This window comes from Podarcis erhardii (genome assembly GCF_964252035.2).
Source record: "Podarcis erhardii genome assembly, chromosome: 5".
In the NCBI taxonomy this organism is placed as follows: Eukaryota; Metazoa; Chordata; class Lepidosauria; order Squamata; family Lacertidae; genus Podarcis; species Podarcis erhardii.
This window is the reverse complement of record NC_138509.1, coordinates 39,243,530-39,261,737: the sequence shown is the minus strand read 5'-3', so window position 1 is coordinate 39,261,737 and position 18,208 is coordinate 39,243,530. Positions and strand designations below refer to the sequence as shown.

The 18,208-nt window shown below is 41.2% G+C and overlaps 1 protein-coding gene across 1 annotated transcript in view; it reads left to right on the top strand.

Annotated features, from left to right (window-relative positions):
• The window catches only part of ADGRA1 (adhesion G protein-coupled receptor A1), a 314,546-nt gene that overhangs the window by 144,602 nt on the left and 151,736 nt on the right, over positions 1 to 18,208 (top strand). Inside the window, exons 8-11 of the mRNA XM_081863153.1 lie at positions 8,266 to 8,430; positions 13,292 to 13,490; positions 14,867 to 15,016; positions 16,728 to 16,889. Of these exons, the coding sequence (XP_081719279.1) occupies positions 8,266 to 8,430; positions 13,292 to 13,490; positions 14,867 to 15,016; positions 16,728 to 16,889 (676 nt within the window). The remainder of the gene's footprint in view (positions 1 to 8,265; positions 8,431 to 13,291; positions 13,491 to 14,866; positions 15,017 to 16,727; positions 16,890 to 18,208) is intronic.

The window sequence follows — 18,208 nt, the reverse complement described above, 5'->3', positions numbered from 1 at the left end:
GCCCTGTGCAGCAGCTGTGTTATCACACTAATCCACTAATGTGGAACAGTGACTCCCCATGAGATTCAGGCATTCTCGACACACACACCCACCCGGCTCTGAAATGCCCTCCAAAGAAGTTTGCAACCCCCAGCAGTAGTGTGTGTGTCTCAACATATGTAGTGAGCAGTGGCGTAGCATGGATTGCCAGTGGCCGGGCCCACAATGAGGGTGGTGTTGAGAAGGAGGAAAATGGACAGAGTAAGCATGCGCATTCAACTGCCTAGCGGTTTCTGTGTCACCCAGGAGATTGCAACCACAGTGATAAGAAATGATTTGTTCTGTTGTCTGGAGAGGTCACTTCCTGGCACGCTTGGAGAATCTGTTTTCAACAAAGCCCAGAAGCAGACCAGGTGTTGAAGTTTTGCACCCCTAACAATTTTGCACCTAGGGCAACTGCCCCTGTGCCTCCCTCCCCCCATGCCACTGGTAGTGAGTAAAACAATAAAAGGCTTGCCTTATGGAATGGTGTAAAACTTGCCCATGCAGCATCTCAAATACTGTATGTAAACCTACCTGCTTTTTTATGTATCAGGCAAAAGTGATTAGATTAGGCAAAAGCAACAGTAGCTTATTATACTGTAATCTGACCTTTATTCACCATGATACAGGAAGATGAGTTTTGTGTATTTTCTACTTATCACCCAGAGAAAGAAAATCATGCAATTGTACTTGCATTTAACTTAGTTCTGATAAATCACAGCTGGCAAACATTTGTTTGTATATCCAAGAATCTGTAGAAGCCCCATATAAGCTTTAATTTAATTTGTTTTCTGCTTGCTGCTAACAGGTTTTCATTTAAGGATCTGTTTATACTGTAAGGAAAATCATTCCATGGATAAATGAGTTTCTTTGTGGCCTTTTTAATGTTCCTCTTCCCCTGTGGGAGCTACTTCTCTATATGTAAATGACCCAGTTTTGTGGGCATTCCCCTTGGAATCAGCATCCTGACAGAATTTGCATGCCAAAGGTCCCAGCTTCAGTCTCCTGTATCTCTAGGTACAGTTGGGAGGGACCCCTCTCTAAAAAAAACATGGAGATTTTGCTGCCAAACCCAGGGCTTCCCAAATTTGGGTCTCCAGCTTTTTTGGGTCTACAATTCCCACCATCCCTGACAACTGGTCCTGCTAGCTAGGGATGATGGGAGTTGTAGTCCATAAACAGCTGGAGACTCAAGTTTGAGAAACCCATATATAGACAGTGTTGAGCTAAATGAACCCTGTGGTCTGACTCAGTATAACATAGCTTCCTGTGTTGCTAAGATACCCAGTTTTAGTTGATTTTAAAGAGCTAGATTTGCACATTCTCTCTTGATTTTGCATGTCTTAACCTTTGGTCCTTATTTTGCGCAGCAGTATGCTCTGGGGACTACCCTCACTTTTGAAAGTCTTTGTTCATATTAATAATGGATGGTGGCTTGGATTAGATATAGGCATTACAGACTTTTTACCTAAATTGTGGGTGGGTTTTTTCTGGGTTTTTTAAGTAAACAGTGTTCATGTCCCAGAAATTTGTTTTCCTTTCTCTGCCAGAACTCAGATAGAATCTTCCAGATACATACAGGAAATTAGGTCAGATTCTGAGAACCTTTCTCAGGGAAATGACAATTGGAATGCATTCCTGTAGCCTCTATTTCTTGGTCACTTTTCTTTCTGACATTTAAATGGCCATCAGCATGCAACAGACACATTGCAAAAATATTATTGTAAGACAATAAAGGGAATAGCTCCACTAATAACAAGGCTAACCTCAGGTCTGGTTAATTAGTTATGCATAGTTGTAGTGATGAAAGTGCATATTCTAAATGAAAATGCCATGCCCCAGATTAGTTATTTTCTCTATGCTGAGTTTCTACGTTGGGCAACGGCCAGTGCTGAGGGCTACAGTAGAACATTATAATGACTTTCCCTAAATTAATTTCCACTGTATATTACGGAACACTTTGCAAGCCCACTGGGGGGTGGACAGGTGATGTGAGAGTACCAATAATGACAGAACAACACTTTGGAATTAAAATGGTCACATCTTTATTGTTTAGTCCAGTATACCTGAAGGAGCGCCTCTACCTCCATCGTTCTGCCCGGACACTGAGGTCCAGCGCCGAGGGCCTTCTGGCCGTTCTCTCGCTGCGAGAAGCCAAGTTACAGGGAACCAGGCAGAGGGTCTTCTTGGTAGTGGCGCCTGCCCTGTGGAACGCCCTCCCACCAGATGTCAAAGAGAAAAATAACTACCAAACTTTTAGGAGACATCTAAAGGCAGCCCTGTTTAGGGAAGCTTTTAATATTTAATAGGTTATTGTATTTTAGTGTTTTGTTGGAAGCCGCCCAGAGTGGCTGGGGGGACCCAGCCAGATGGGCGGGGTATAAATAATAAATAATAAATTATTATTATTATTATTATTATTACAAATGTAAGTAGACATTGAGCCTAGCACTGAGTATGTATCCTGAATCAGCCTAGCCTGATTGCTGGCTGATCACTCCTTTAGGGCCAAACCTAAAAGATCTCCCCATGGCATAGATCAAATGGGTAGACCCACCAGTCCACCACTTGGGAAGTTTTATGGCCTGTAGTTTGTAAAGAGTGCTGGGAGTAGTTAGAAGGACCCCTACATGCCTCACAAAACTACAGTTCAGAGAGTTCCCTAGAAAGAAAGTTTGATTGCAAAAGTACTCTGATTCAAGTGCATATTTAATTGCATATGTGTTCACATGAAGTGGATTAAAGGACTCTGTCACCCTGGTGCAACAAATCCACTTTCAAAAACAAAAACACAGACTTGTTGCAGTTAGGAAAGTGACAGGGAAGTGCACTGAAAAGTGGGATGGATGGATGAATTAATGTTTGATAGGAAGACCTGCAAGCACCCTACAAGCAAACCTGGATCAGTGATAATTGCATAATCTCTCGACAACAAATCAGAATGAATACTCAATAAAGGTCAGAGTCTCATAGTCTAACCTTCCCATAAGCTTTGTGCAGGCAAATCAGAATGCATGTCCAATAAACAGGGCACCTAGAGGCATCAAACGGTCAGTTCAATAATGAAATCTACAATCCCAACAAGAACAGAATTGACTGCAGAGTGTGTCTCACGAACAAATAAGAATGGGCCAGCGAAAAGGAAGAGAAAAAGCAGAAGAGCGACTCTTTCAGGAGAAAAAGGTGGCAGAATTTCAAAATGTCTGATGAATTTGTCTTTGCAATAAGAGACACCAGTCTCTGAAGACTTGCCCGTTGATATCATCTTTAACAGGGGCTCTTCACACAGAACTGCTGTAACAGGGGTGGAATATTTGTTTGCTATTTTGGTTCTTATTTCTATTATGTATTTTGTGTTTTTATAGTGTAATTTTATGTGCTGAGCTCTGTGGATGAAGGGTGGTTTACAAATTTAATAAATGAATGGAATAATAATAAATAGCACTGTGTAAGCAGGGCCAAAAGCCTTGCTCATTTCTGTGCAGTTGTTGCCTCTGATCCCAAGTGGCTAATGATTTCATGGAAGGAATGGCATTTGGAACAGTAGTGCCATGAAACAACTAGTAATGCCGGTTCAGCTTTACTGCTGTGTATGTGTATAGGTTACCTGAGAGAGGAAGGAAGCCTGGTGCTTTCCTGAAGAAGCCATAAAGAGAAAGAGAGCATGCTGAACATGAGAAGTTAGAACAGCAAAGATAGGCAAAGCTTCTCTTTTAAATTCTCTTTTAAGAACTTTTGCTTCTGCACTAAATTCAGTTGTTACAGGGCTTCTAGGGAGACCAGGATCTGTTAATCACTTGTCATATCCAGATGCTAAGTAAGTAAAGATGTTCACTAAAGTAACCACTGCCCCTAGGATACCTTGAAGAGTATAAATTAATTACCATCTTTTGCCACAGCCAGATGGTTCCTACAACAGTCAATATCCATGGTCTTTTACACTTAACTTCTTTCTGTACTACAGTCAGGGTTCAAGGAAGGCTAAGTGAGGAAGAATGTCAAAATTAACAAGAGATATTGCAGACAGGGTCTTTTCCCCCAGTGCAAGTGTTAAAAATAATCTTGTTTTTTTTTTTTTTAATAAAAACTATGTTTGTATCTGTGTGAATAGCCGCTAATTTTAATTGGCTAAAGACTCAGGGGCTGAACACATAGAAAGTGCCAGTGTTTTCTCCATTTAGATATAATATTGATAGAAAAATGTAGGCAGTGCATATCACTGTCTCTTTCTAATTTGAAACACAAGTCATTAATGGGAATCATTAGCACTGATCCCAGACCCTTGGATTCACTGTGCTTGTAAACAGCTTCAAGATAAAGGTATTGATTTGTGAGAGTAATCCCAAATTGCTTGGGTAATGTTCTCATATGCTTAGATAATGTAAGCAGATTCCTAGGGCCAAACTACACCTGATACTAAGTGCAGATTTGCATTTAATGTGCAGATTTTTTAAAATTCAGATTGTGTCAGCTAGGAATTGCCCGATACAAAGGCTTGCTTCAAAAGAAGGATTTCCCCCCAGGACTGCCCCAGCTGGACATCCCCAGCTGATGCAGTTTGCATCTATTTTAAAAATCTGCAAATAAAAGCAAAGATTTATTTCACATCAGGTCTAATTTTGCCATTACAGTGGTACCTCGGGTTACAAACACCTCAGGTTACAAACGCTTCAGGTTCCAAACTCCGCTAACCTGGAAACGTTACCTCGAGTTGAGAACTTTGCCCCAGGATGAGAATGGAAACTATGTGCCATCGGCGCAGTGGCAGCAAGAGGCCCCATTAGTGAAAGTGTGCCTCTAGTTAAGAGCAGTTTCAGGTTAAGAACGGACCTCCGGAACGAATTAAGTTTGTTTCTAGAGGTACCACTGTAGTTACATTCAAGATGGATGTCCTGAGTCATTCAAGGAGATGTGTCAGAGGGGCTGATTGGATCACAATGATGGGTGAGAGGAATTCGTGGAGCTGCCAGCTGATGACCCCTGGGCTAGGGTGGGCTGCATCAGGACCCTGTGAAATGCCAAAACTATCGGGGTGTGTGTGTGTGCCATAAGTGAGGAATTTTGTCCCAGGGAGGGACCTAACAGATTGTCACCCTGCTGTCCCAAGACTACTCTCTCCTGCAATCCTGCCCCCCAGTTACCTCGTACCAACCCTGATTCTGAGCCATTTCTGATTAGGGTTGTGGCAAATGATGCTTTTTTATTCTATTTCCCCGTTGTGGCTTGTCACTATCAGAGCCGTCTTTCCTATTGGGGTTACTGGCACATTGCGCCAGGATGCTGGCCTCTCAGGGGCACCCCAGCGAGTAGGGGAGCTGGCGGATTTGCCGGCTGCCTCCCCTTTCCCTGCACGCCTGCCAGCTGTGCCCCATCAACCATATGGCTGGCGGGCGTGCAGCTTCCTTCCCAAGCCTCTGCAGGAGGAGAGCGATCCCCGGCTTGGAAGAGGCTTGGGAAAAGGTCAACAACTCTGGGAAAGGGAGGGGGCGCCAGAGGGATCTTTGCACCACGGCGCTGGATATGCTTAAGACGGCCCTGGTCACTATAGACCTTGGCATTATCAAAATAATAGTAATACTGGTTGAAAATGTAGCCTGCAGTTATTTATTATCTAAATTCCTGATTTGTGAGCGTGTTATAAAATGGAAAAAGAACAGCACTGTGATGCAGTGACTGCCTTCTTAAAGTTGCAGAATGACCTGGAATACTGTAGACTTCAGGTCAAGGATCACATGCATACACACACAAGTAAGCAGAAACCTTGCACAGCAGATAAATACTGAAGTGCCTGCTCTTATTTGTCTTCGAGAAAGCTTTTATTTATTGTTTTAGGGGAAATGTTATAAATAGTAAGCTCCAGGAAAGTGCAGTCCGTTTTGAGCGGGGTGGGGGGGTGGGGGCTGGGGGAAGAGAAGCAATTTTGTATTCAAACAGCCTACTGAGTTGAGAGATTATAACGTAAAAATAAAGGTCACCCAGTGTTACCTTAATGGAAGGTGTTGGCTGACCTGATGGTTCAACATAACTTGAATGGCAACGCTGTCATTTGAGATATCTGGTTTCTATATCAACAGCCAGCTTCTGTAACCTTTACAGCAATCCAGTTCTTATAGGAAGGGAATACCTTTTGCTGACATTTTTGTCAGTTACAAGCAACCGGCAGGCTGCAGTTTGAAAATGCTGTTTATTGCTATCTGTATGCTGGTATCTTATAACACACCTTGTCGTTGTTGCTTAATTAAACTAATACAGTTAATTCCTGCCATAAAAAAGTATGACTTTTTGAAACCCAGAGTTCTAATGAATAGTCCCTGTAAGTACTGTAACAATGACGCTTTGTGCAAGAGTTAAATACTATCATGCATCATTAAGAGAGCTATAAGTGAGATTCATTCTAAAAGTGCATTTGGGATTTTCCACCCTTGTAAGCTCAGGGCCACAACTAAGTAGAATAAACTCAGCTATATTTAAAGTTGCAGCAGAAAGATAACACCAAATTCTCATGAGATACACTCATACTATAGAATCATTTCAGCCAAAGGCTATTTACTACAATTTTGTGGAATGCTTTCTCTGGAGGATCAAAGCAGTGTTCCATTAGTGCCTAGTGTGCAGAGTTGTCTACCACCATTGTGTCCAAAAGAAAACATGGTGTGGAAGCAAGGCTGGATTTAGGTTTGATGAGGCCCTAAGCTACTGAAGGTAATGGGGTCTTTTATATGTCCAGCTGTCCTTTGTCAACAACACATTGCCACTGTTTTTTGTGTTGCATATATGCTATATGGTAATTTATGGACCTAATAGGTATCTAAAGCCATTTGCATATATAGAAATGAGCAAAGGAGTGATACTTTAGGGAGCAGGCTAGCAGGCAGAGCCCATTACTTACATCATAGGAGCCTACACAACATAAAACACTGCTGCTGTATGTAGGTTTTATTTTATTTGTTTTTTTTATCTTATATTTTGGAAATGTACATCCAGGTGTGTTTTTTTCTTTAATTTTTTGGGGGGCCTCCAAGAGAGTTGGGCCCTAAGCTATAGCTTGTTTAGCTTATACATAAATCTGGCACTGCGTGGAAGGCTGGTTGTTGAATTTGTCGTATCATTTATTAGTGAAAATTTCATTTTGAATTCTTGATTTGCACAAAAATCAGGACAGCAAGGAAGGAAGTCCTACAACTATAGAGACATCCCCATAACAGGATGCATAGAAGGTAAAGATGAACATGCTTAGAGAAATTAAAGGAACTTCTGTAAGATGTTTCTTGAAGTGAATCACATATGGCTTTTCAAAACCAGATTAAAATCAATAACTACCTTAATTTGTTTAACTCATGACCACAATCTGAAATTTATTTATTCATTATTATTTCTATTCCACCTTTCACCCTGGGGTTACAGAATGAATTACATCAGTAGCAACAAAAACAAATTATAAACAAACCAGGGAATATAAATATTTGTTATCTTAAAACTACCATGCGTTACAAATTAAGATCATTGTATCTAAAAGTTGTAAAGTGTGCTTACGTTGGATTGTTGTCAGTATCTGTATCAATGGTCAAATTCAGAAAAACACGTTCACTTGGGGGGGGGAGTGTTTGTAGGGACACAGCAGGGTTTTTCACTAAGCAGAATTGGGTGGCAGATTTTTTTATTCTGTTCACAACAGAACTGGAACAGAAGCCAAGGTCAGCTGGAATTCAGTAGAATCAGGAAGGCATCTCTGAGTTTCACTTTGAATGGTTACATACTTCCAGCATCAGCTGCATCCAGTAGCAGATGACATGTTGAACCTCATCTGACCTCCCTCCAGCTGAATCACTGCTGCTTACAGGGACAGAGAGGAAGAGGGGTGTTGTGCCAGGGAGGTCAATATGGTTCATGAGCACCTTTCCAGCACTTCGCCCTGTCCCTCCATCTCCACCAATGACTCAGCCAGAGGGAGGTCAGGTGAGTAATGCAGCCCCACCATACTGCCAGTTACTGGTCACAAACTTTCATAAATAGGTTTAAGAATACAGGTATCTGTCCTAAAGCTTTTGAGTGTGTAGGGAGGGCTGCAGAATTGAAACCCAGCCAGATGGGCGGGGTATAAATAATAAATTATTATTATTATTAATAAGTAAACCAAACAAACATCACTGTGGTCTAAAGAGCTCTGCCCTATGGAGAGTTTTCGGAGTCGCATACCTTTTAAGTCAGGCTGATAATTTGCTTTCCTTTTTTACTCTCTTGTAGTGAGCTTATTTTGTCCAGCATTGATTTTGATGCAACAGGAATGTGGGAATGCATGGTCAACAACTCCTATGGAAACATCTCTAAGCAGGTAGAAATCGTTGTACTAGAAACAGCTGCACCTTATTGCCCTGCTGAAAGGATAGTTAACAATAAAGGAGATTTCAGGTATGATTTTTCTTCTGATTTCAAAAATATATGATTGATCTTTGGTTTTCTTGTGTAAAACCTCAATAAGCTTATTCTGTACATCTCAACTATATGTAGTGGGTTATCTTTCCTATTCAAACAAGTTCCTCAATCAGTAGCGTTGGGTTATTGGCAGCAATTTCTTAAGGCCAGATAATGCTCTAATGGCTCCTCGGGCTACTTTATCTGTTTGGAAGGTTCAAATCTGCCTTTCCTAGCAAATTTGGGGATAATTTGGGATGTGGGGGGGGGAGGAACTTGGGTAAACCCTTTGCACTAGTGCTTAAAAATGTAGTTAAATACTGCCCCTTGTCATGCTTCCCTGCCTAGACACAATGTTGATTGACTGTCTTGTGGAGTAGTTCCAAATGTGAAGCACAACAATGGAAAAAACATACATCTCCTTAGTGTCTGGGATGCCAACGAACTGTGTAACTATTTGTACACATTCAAGAATGCCCTGGGTTTGAGTTTTTCAAACAACGGTCACACATCCCACGTGAACTGAATGGGCTTTTAAAAGCGGCATGTGATATTGCATAGTGGGTGTCTTCTCTTCAAAGAAGAAAAGGCAGATAAAATAAAAGCCTACTGGGTATGCCAAAGCCTATGTATGTGCAGGTCTAAATTAGATCTTTGGATCCAGGCCACTTTAAAGTGCAATCTAGACATACCTTAAGATAGCAGTGGGCATCTGTGGTACTTTGGACATTGTTGGGCACCAACTCCCCAGTATCCCAGGCAGCATGGCCACTTTTCAGGGACGATGGGAACTGTAGTCCAATGACACCTGGGGGACCATAGGTACCATGGCTCCAATGTATAGTGTGCATGTTCCAAAGATAATATTTATGGTTCAAGCCACACATACAATTATAAAGCAAATAGAAATGGCTTGCAGTTTTCCTTCCTTTCTCATGCATTTCTTAAGAATGTAAGGAGACCACCCAACATCCCACCCCTGCTGAATCAGAACAAAAGCGTGACACATTTGTGCTGGAAGTGAGTCTTTCCTCTTTATGCATTAATTACCCCATTGTGTTTGGAGTTATCACTAACTTAATTTCATTTTTTAAAACACACCCACCCACCCAGCAATAACATTATTCCTTCACTGTTGCATGGTAAACTAAATATCTTTCTAAGCCTCCTAGAAGGCAAGGCATCTTTTTGTAAAACAAAAATCCTTGCTTTTGTTTGAAAAGTTCAAGAAGAGAGAGACACTGTAGACCGCATTTCTTCTCAGTACAGAAAGGCTCAACTTGAGGTGCTGTTTAATGAGTCACTTAAAAAATATAATATATAAACTTGTACTAGCTGCTACATAATGCAGCTTTCATTAAGAAGCCCTTCAATCCCTTGCCACCAAATGTCATTGTCTTCTTGATAAATAAAATATATATGAATGCTGAACTAATGCCAAAGGCGTTTTGCCACTTCATTTGCTACAAATCAAAAAGCTGAGGAATTGACATTTCTGTCCTTATTGATCATCTTTCAGAAAGTCCACACAAATTTATTTTAGAAACTTACATCAAAAGCATGCTGAGTCCATAGATTCCTTTGGCATTTCAAAGTAATGAATTCAGAATTCTGGGGAACATCTTTGGAACTAAAGTTAACATTAACACCTGAAGCTTCCTTGAAAGGTTTCTCTTCCCAGGATGCAACTTGCATGCCAATAATTTATCCTGAAAAGGTCTTTGAGGTTTTTGATATTCTAGCAAATACGTAGGAAGCATGATATCACAACCACAAAAGCAAAACTAGAAAGGGAAGGGAAGGAAAGGAAGAAGAGCTGTTCGTTTTTAAAAGGAGAAGCGTTAAATGTAATGGAAAGGTTGAGTCTTTTGAGCTGACAGGCCCAGGTGGTATTTGTAATTGAAAACTTGCTGCAAGGATTTGTAATGCAAGCCTCAGTGAACAAAAGCTATTATGGGGTGATGGCTGTGTTTTGTGTTGTTTTTCTCTCATTATAAGCTATTTTTAAACGGTGTGTGTGTGTGTCCCTGTGTTTCCAGATACTAAACGCTGGTATTCTAGTACTGAAATCTCTCCATACTATTCTTTGCTGAAAAGCCCAACGGTTCTCGTCTGGTAGACAAAGTGCCTTGCACTTAGAGATACTCAAAAGGATAGCTGCATCTAGCCCTTTAATAAATAAATATCAGCAGAGTAGCTCAATTAAAGTGACGTTCAGGCCAGAAGTAAGACAGAAATGCTCCTTGGTTCATATTCCTTTTAATTATTTATACAATTCTGACCATGATTCATTTTTGCATCCAAAGTCTTTTCTCTTCATAATATGTTATTTCTGCGGCTAGAAAGGTGTGGGGAATGAGCACCATATTTCTTCCAGCAGCAGTACTGTTCAGAATTGGAAATACATTTTTGGCTCAGTCTCTGTCAATGCATAACGTAGCAGCACCTTTAAAGAAGAAGAAGAAGAAGAAGAAGAAGAAGAAGAAGAAGAAGAAGAAGAAGAAGAAGAGCTTGATCAAACAACTTGGTTTAATGCTAGAATCGAGTAATCTGAGGTGTCTCATTGTTTTTCACTATTACTTATGGCTCGGCGAGCTTGTTGGAGCCATCTGCCAGAGCGAGAGGGCAATCCTCCCACTAGAACTTGGGATCTCTACACCTCGCATAGCCTAGTGAGATTTCAGGAAGGGGCAGGCTAGCAGCACTCCCTTTAATAAAAGGACAGGCCCCCTTTTCATCCGGCCTTCTTCCAACACTCCTTCCCCCCATATGTACTGCAAACTTCCATAGCCCTCCCTCCCTTAGTTTAGAGCAGGGTTTCCCAAACTTGGGCCTCCAGTTGCTTTTGGACTACAATTCCCATCATCCTTGACCACTGGTCCTGCTAGCTAGGGATGATGGGAGTTGTAGTCCAACAACAGCTGGAGAACCAAGTTTGGGAAACCCTGGTTTAGAGGCTCCCACAGAGGCTTCCCTGGTTTACAGGGCCAGAAATGAACTTAACTCTCAGCTGCAATTTGCCCTTGTTTGGGAAGTTTTCACCTTTCTCTCAATGGCAGCCAGTGTCTGTTAGCTGCCTTATCTTCATTGTCACAGCTTGGGCAGAAATGGCATTGAGTAGGGTATAGGTAAAAGGGGAGGCTTCCTTAAGGGACCTTGAGGGGTGAACAGCCCCCCACCCTAGCTCAAGTGGGACAGGTCTAGTCAGAAATCAACTTAAGTTATCAGCAGCCCCAGTCTCATTGTTTTGTGCCATGTTGGATCATTGGTGTGTGGCTGCCCCCCCCCCGACTTTGGTGATTAAGGTTGGACTTCAGGTCAGATCCTGTCCTGGTTCCATGCCAGCCTCACCTATTTCTGTTAGTCAATAAATTTGTGGCCAGTTTCATCCATACTCATCTCCTGATTCAGAGGGTGGCAACAAGAAAACAGCCTTTTCTGTGGTGGCTCCCCAATTGTGGAATGCTCTCCTCAGAGAAGCTCGCCTGGTGCCATCATTACATGTCTTTAGACATCAGGCAAAAGCATTCCTCTTTAGTCAGGCCTGTGGCTATTAGATAATCTATAGCCTGTGAAAGTATGGGGGATAGGACTGTTGTTATTATGATTATTTTACCATTAGGCTGTCTATTTTACCATTAGGCTGTAATGTGTTTCTAATTTCGTACACCACCCCAAGATCTTTTGATAATGAGTGGTATATAAATGGAAAGAATAATAATGAGAATTTCCCTTGCACTCTCACCTGGCTTTGAAGGGGGCTGCCACAGTAAATGCCCTACAATGGTGTAGTTTCCTTGCCCTCCCATTCTTGTTCTGAAGACTATACAAATTCTGGAAACTCCAAAAGAATGCAGTTTTTATTATGTCTGTAGCCCTATTCTCACTGAGATGATAAGCCTATGTCTTGGCTAAATCCCTTCAGGTGGAAACCTCACATGATAGAATGCCTCTCCATACAGAAATACTGCCGGCACATTGAAAATGATGTGTCAGGGAGCACAGACCTAGCTTAGCCTTCTATCTGACATGGTAGTTTTCTGTATGTAGGATTTGTGTTTGTGAGGCAGCATTCCATCAATGTAAACACATTTTCATATTACCAGATCTTTAATAGAATATGCTATTTGATATATGGAAGGGAGTGTGGAAATGTACGGTTTAATAAAGAAAAGCTATCACTCATTTTTTTAGAAGAAAAGGCCATCTATAGTTTTCCCCTTTATCATTCCTTAGCGTAATAGCACATCAAACCAAAACAGCTTCAAATAATAAACAGCACTGCTGTTAACTTGCAATTCCACTGATTATGAGTTTTCCTCTCATAATAAATGAGAAAAATTGATGTCCACAGATGAACCAAGTGTTGCTGATTGATACTTATTGTTACCAGGCCTAGAAATTTCTAGGTGCTGTTCAGAAATTAAAAGACAGCACAAGTTCTGTCAGTAGGCTTACTTAATTAATAAACATGACACAAAAAGGATGGAAAGGGAAGCATCTAGGTGGAGTGTTTTAATTGATTAATGTCCCAATTAAACTGCTTAGTAGGAACAGAGAATCAGTTTAGGGCTTCCAATTCAAGACGAATATTTCACATGCACTGCAGTCTAGGTGCACTTTGAAGTAAGTCCTTCTGAGTAAGCCCTATTGGAGCTTATTTCCTAGCAAGTGTACACAGTAGGGGTGGTGAACATGGTGTCCTCACTATGTTGGCAACAACTTCTTTTAGCGTGGCTAATTGTGAGGGATGATGGGAATTGTAGTTCAACAACTTCTAGAGGGAGGTATGTTTGCTACCCCGGTGCACAAAATTGCATCCTTAGTTGACTGTTGATTATTGTTATTTTGCTTGTAGATGGCCCAAAACTCTGGCTGGTGTAATTGCTTACCACCCATGTCTTCAGTATTCTGTCAATCCAGCTTCCCTCTTGAACGCAGCAGAAGAGTCAAAAGCATGGCGTAAGTGTAATCGCACAGGTCGGTGGGCTGAAGAAAGCTATTCTGAATGTCCTTACTCACAAGAAGCTACTCAAGTCCTTCATGCTTTTAGTCAGGTAAAATGACACCAATTGTTATGCATAGAGCATACTGTAGATGTTGCACATCTCTTATCAGCACACTGCACAGAAATAGAAGTTTACTTCTTTGTTATCTAAGGTATATTTCAAGGACAGGATCGGAAATATGCTTGGAGTATCTAAGTTCTACAAATATTCTAGGTTTGAACAAGGAAAGTCAGAAGTGTTTATTATACAGATTAGGAGAGGGGAAAGACCGCTCCTTACCTTCACGAGAGCCTCCATTCAAGCTGCCCAATCATGGGTGGTTTGGGGAAAATGTCTGAGGGACCCTACTCTCTCCACTGCTTCCAGTTGGATCTGCTCCCTGAGCATTAATAGGAAATGCGATCAGCCCCTGGAAGCTCAGTCAGAGCCAATTTTCCCACCCTCCCATGCTAAACTATATATAATGAGTTGCACAATGGCAGGTTGCCGGTGTGTGCTCATGGCTTTGCTATAGAAGAACTCAGTCGCCATATTTGGGTCCAGGAAAGAATTTTCTCTCAAACCAATTGATCCTGGCTGAGGGCTTTGCCAACCTCATAGCAATCGTCACTACTTGATGGCAGGTAAGACATTGGGTTGGATCCTTAGCCAGAGGGGGAATCACACTCTACCACAACAAGTGACAGGATACCCCATTAAAGGAGTCAGTGGGGATGGTGGTTCTGTCCAGATACACTGATGGGAACCAAAGGGCCATAGCACCCCCCAGGATGGTGCTGCTGAAGGGATCACCCCAATTTGATGTATGTCATAGGGCAACCCCAATAATCAGCTAGCAGATGGGTTGGTTGATTCCAGATACATACCCGATGCCTACACCAAACCTACTTATATCTGTAATCAATAAAGTTGTGGTTGGTTTTTATCCCAACATGGCTGTCCTGTGTTTCATTGCTTTCTTTGAATTCCTGGCCCTGGCAGAGGGCTTAGTGCATCTGGGCCTGCAAACTTTGGCCTTCCGGATGTTGTTGAGCTATGACTCCCCTCACCCCTGGCCATTGGTTGTGTTTACTAGGACTGATGGAAGTTGTTCACCAGCATCTGGAGGGCCAAAGTTTCCCCACTCCTGTTCTAGATTCAGGCAAGATGCTTATGATATATGACCTTAATACATCTGTTCAGTTAGCAAACTAGTGAAGCAGGATCAGTGCTAGTGGCACCAAGGTGTAAAAGTTACCTGATGACTTAATTGTTTGTAGCAAGTATTTTACCCTGTAAAGGGCTGAAGATTGAGATTGAATACTTGCAGGAATAACGTTTTTCATCTGTAAGACTGAATTTGTTTATTTTTTAAAGTGCAACTGGGGTTAAACATTTGGCTGTGTTTTATAGGCAGCATTTTTTTTTTTGTATTCTATTTCCAGATGCATCTTAACTCCACCAATGCACTTGAATTTTCCCATCAGCTTGCAACCTACACAAGAGATGCTGCCAACTTTTCAGATAAGGAGGACATTATCTATTTGGCTTACATGCTGGAAAAGCTAATCATATATATGGATGAAATAAAAGATGTAAGATACTGTCTTACTAATGAATATGTGACTGTTGGATGCTGAAAAACAAAGAACAGAGGCATAATCTTAAATTTAGTAGCAAATACCCAGCAGTAAATTTCTGTATTTTAAGAGACAAAAGTTGTGGCTTTTCAACCAGATACTTCAAGTATGCACATTCTTAAGCTCATTTGAATTAGAATTTTTTTTCAGTACAACAATAATTATATAGGGTTAATTATATCCAATTATAATTATATCCAGTGCTATACAAACACCATTCCACTTCTATACAAACACCATTCCACTTGTTTAAATGGGCTTCTTCTCCTTCCACACTCCCAAAATTTACTCCAGAGGATTCCTCATTCTTCTGGAGCAGATTTTCAGGATACATAGAGGGCTGCAGGACAGATTATGGTTAGGGTAGTTACTACTGGTGGGGAAAGGCTGCCTCTTTCAGACCTTGTGCTTGCCTCCCAAATGCTGTGTCTAGTTACAGCTGGAAACAAGATGCTGGACCTAATACCCCATTGTCTGGATCTAGTATGTGTGTGTAGGTGGTCCTTTTGTTCTGTTTTATACACAGCTTCTTCACTAAGGTTGAAATGAAGGCAGTTCTTGAAATATCACAAGAGTTCTAATCCTCTTTAGTATTATTGCCGTGAGCAATATTTTGGCTGCAAGCTGGTATGATGTGCTTCATGTATTTTGATACTTCTAGACATCTGCTTTCTCCAACATTCGCGGTGCCTTCATAGGGAATTGACACAGTGACCCAAAGTGGGCATGCATTCCCCATAGTTTACAAAGGGGGGAAAAAGAGGATCAGTACCAAACCCAAAGAGGAAAAAAGAGGCAAGGCCTCAACATGGTATTAAAAAACCTTACAAAGTAGTGAAATGCTTAACACATCTTAGTGAAAACCTTCGGGGGTACTAAAAGAACGATGACAATCTACATCAGGCATGGGGAACCTTTGGCTCTCCAGATATTGCTGAACTACAACACCCAGCATCCCAAACCATTGGCCATGCTTATTAAGGCTGATGGGAGTTTTAGTTCAGCAACCTCTGGAGAACCATAAGTTTCCCACTCCTGGTACACATAGTCACTATATGTAGTAGCACAACCCATATCTCAAGTTGTGTTTGACCTCACAACTGAAGTGGGACACTAGCAATTTACCGTATTTACTACTACAATTTATTTACAATTTAAAACAGAGATCCTGCACAAAAACAGGAGCCCCCCCCCCACTTCATCCTCATGGAGGGCAATGGGAAGAACAATTGGGAGAGGGATGTTAGTTGCTTATCCCCACTATCCCCTCTCTCACATTTACTTAACTTGGAAAAAGAACACATGGAGTGGGATTAGATTGCATCTGTAGTCAGGGCAGGGGCTGGAAGAGGAACAAATCACTGGTAAAGCACTCATAGCACGATATACTTTATGTCAATGGAACATTATTGCTTGGGCTCATATAATTCTGAAACAGTTTTGACTTTATAGTCACTGACTTGGGGACAGGCTTATCCATAAGAAATCAATTTAGTCTTATAGCCAGAATACAGGATTTAGGTTGATGCTCTAAGAACTAGTAATTCCTGAAATGCTCACTAGACCAGTTAAATGCAGCTGCTTTCAATTGTGCTTTTATGTCATTGTTGTGCAGTAGTCAAATACTTTGCACTATGTCTCTCCCCCCCCCCTTCCTTCCTACCAGCTTGCAGATGCCGTAGTTGAGATTGCCAGCAATATAATGCTGGTAAATGACCATGTATTATGGATGGCACAAAAGGAAGATAAAGCTTGTACTAGGATTGTACAGTGTGTGGAACATATTGCAAATCAAACTCTGACCAGTAATACACAGGTCATATCAAAGGTATTTCTTGAGATTTATTTGTGGCTTTTTGGTATGGAAAAGGTGGGAGTAGGAGGGAGAAGCAGAGAGGGATGGGGGGATCTGGGTATGCGTACAGCATTGCTTTATATCTCAACTGATTTTGTAGCACCCAACGAATGTTGTCTTATGAGCTGGTGTTCATCATCAGGACTTAGAAATGACTCAGTAATAACTTACTCCCTTTTTTTTACCACTACCACCACGGTGTGACTGATAATCTATATTAGATAAATGATTGATCCATATATTTTGGGCTGTCACAACACACAACTTTAAAACTTATTAGTAGTAGTAATCTGATTCTGAGTAACGTAGAGAAAGAAGGAGTCTGAAGCCACCAACCGAGAGTAATTACTGTGGGATTAGTTATTTCTGAGAGTGATATACTTTAATGTAGAGGTGGAATAGGGCTAGACTTCAAGTTTGTCACATCTACTTTGATTTTTGATTATTATTTTTTTACTAAAACCCCAAGATCTACAATTGAGCTAGGGGCAAAAGGCATAACCATTTTTAAAAAACAAAACACAGGGTACCTCTGAGCATATTCTGAACCTAGGAATGTGTTTCCAGTGCCAGAACTTAACTGACCTCAAAGTCCTTTCACACAAAAACTACTACTGACTACCTTTCTTCATTTAAATAGCCTAATTTAAGCGAGAAGAGTAATTTTGTTGCTGCTGCTGTTAAACAATTTAGAGTCACAAACCTTTGCAAGTCTACCGCAAATCACCCAGAAAACGAACAGTAGGTTTGCTTTCTGCCCACTCCTGCCTTTAACCAGTTGTTTTAAACCAGTGGTTCCCAATTTGTAGTCTGCAGACTCCAGGGGGTCTGTGATACATATCCAGCAACTGTCCAGGACATCCCATTTTGCAGGGCACCCAAAAACATGCAAGTCATTAGACCCACACAGGAGTGGCCTGATTTTGTGTTGGGACATGATGGAGGATATAGTGACACCATTCACATAACAAAAACTACCACAGAGATATCAACATTTTCAAAAGTAGGGAGTCCGTGGCTTGGCTTTTGAAAACAGGGGTCTGCAGTACTTAGCTATTTGGGAACCACTGATCTAAACTATTAGATTTCCCTTTTTACTGCTTTTGAATTATTAGAACACACTTTCCCCTAATAAGATGAATCAAATAATAAAGTGATAGTTCAGAATAAAAGCCTTCCAAACCTCAGTTTCTGTTAGAACAGAAAGCATTTCTTGGATTGTGTTGCTTAAGAGAACCATACTTAGGATTTCTAGCAGTCAGTTCTTATCTCTGACTACCATGTTTCATGTT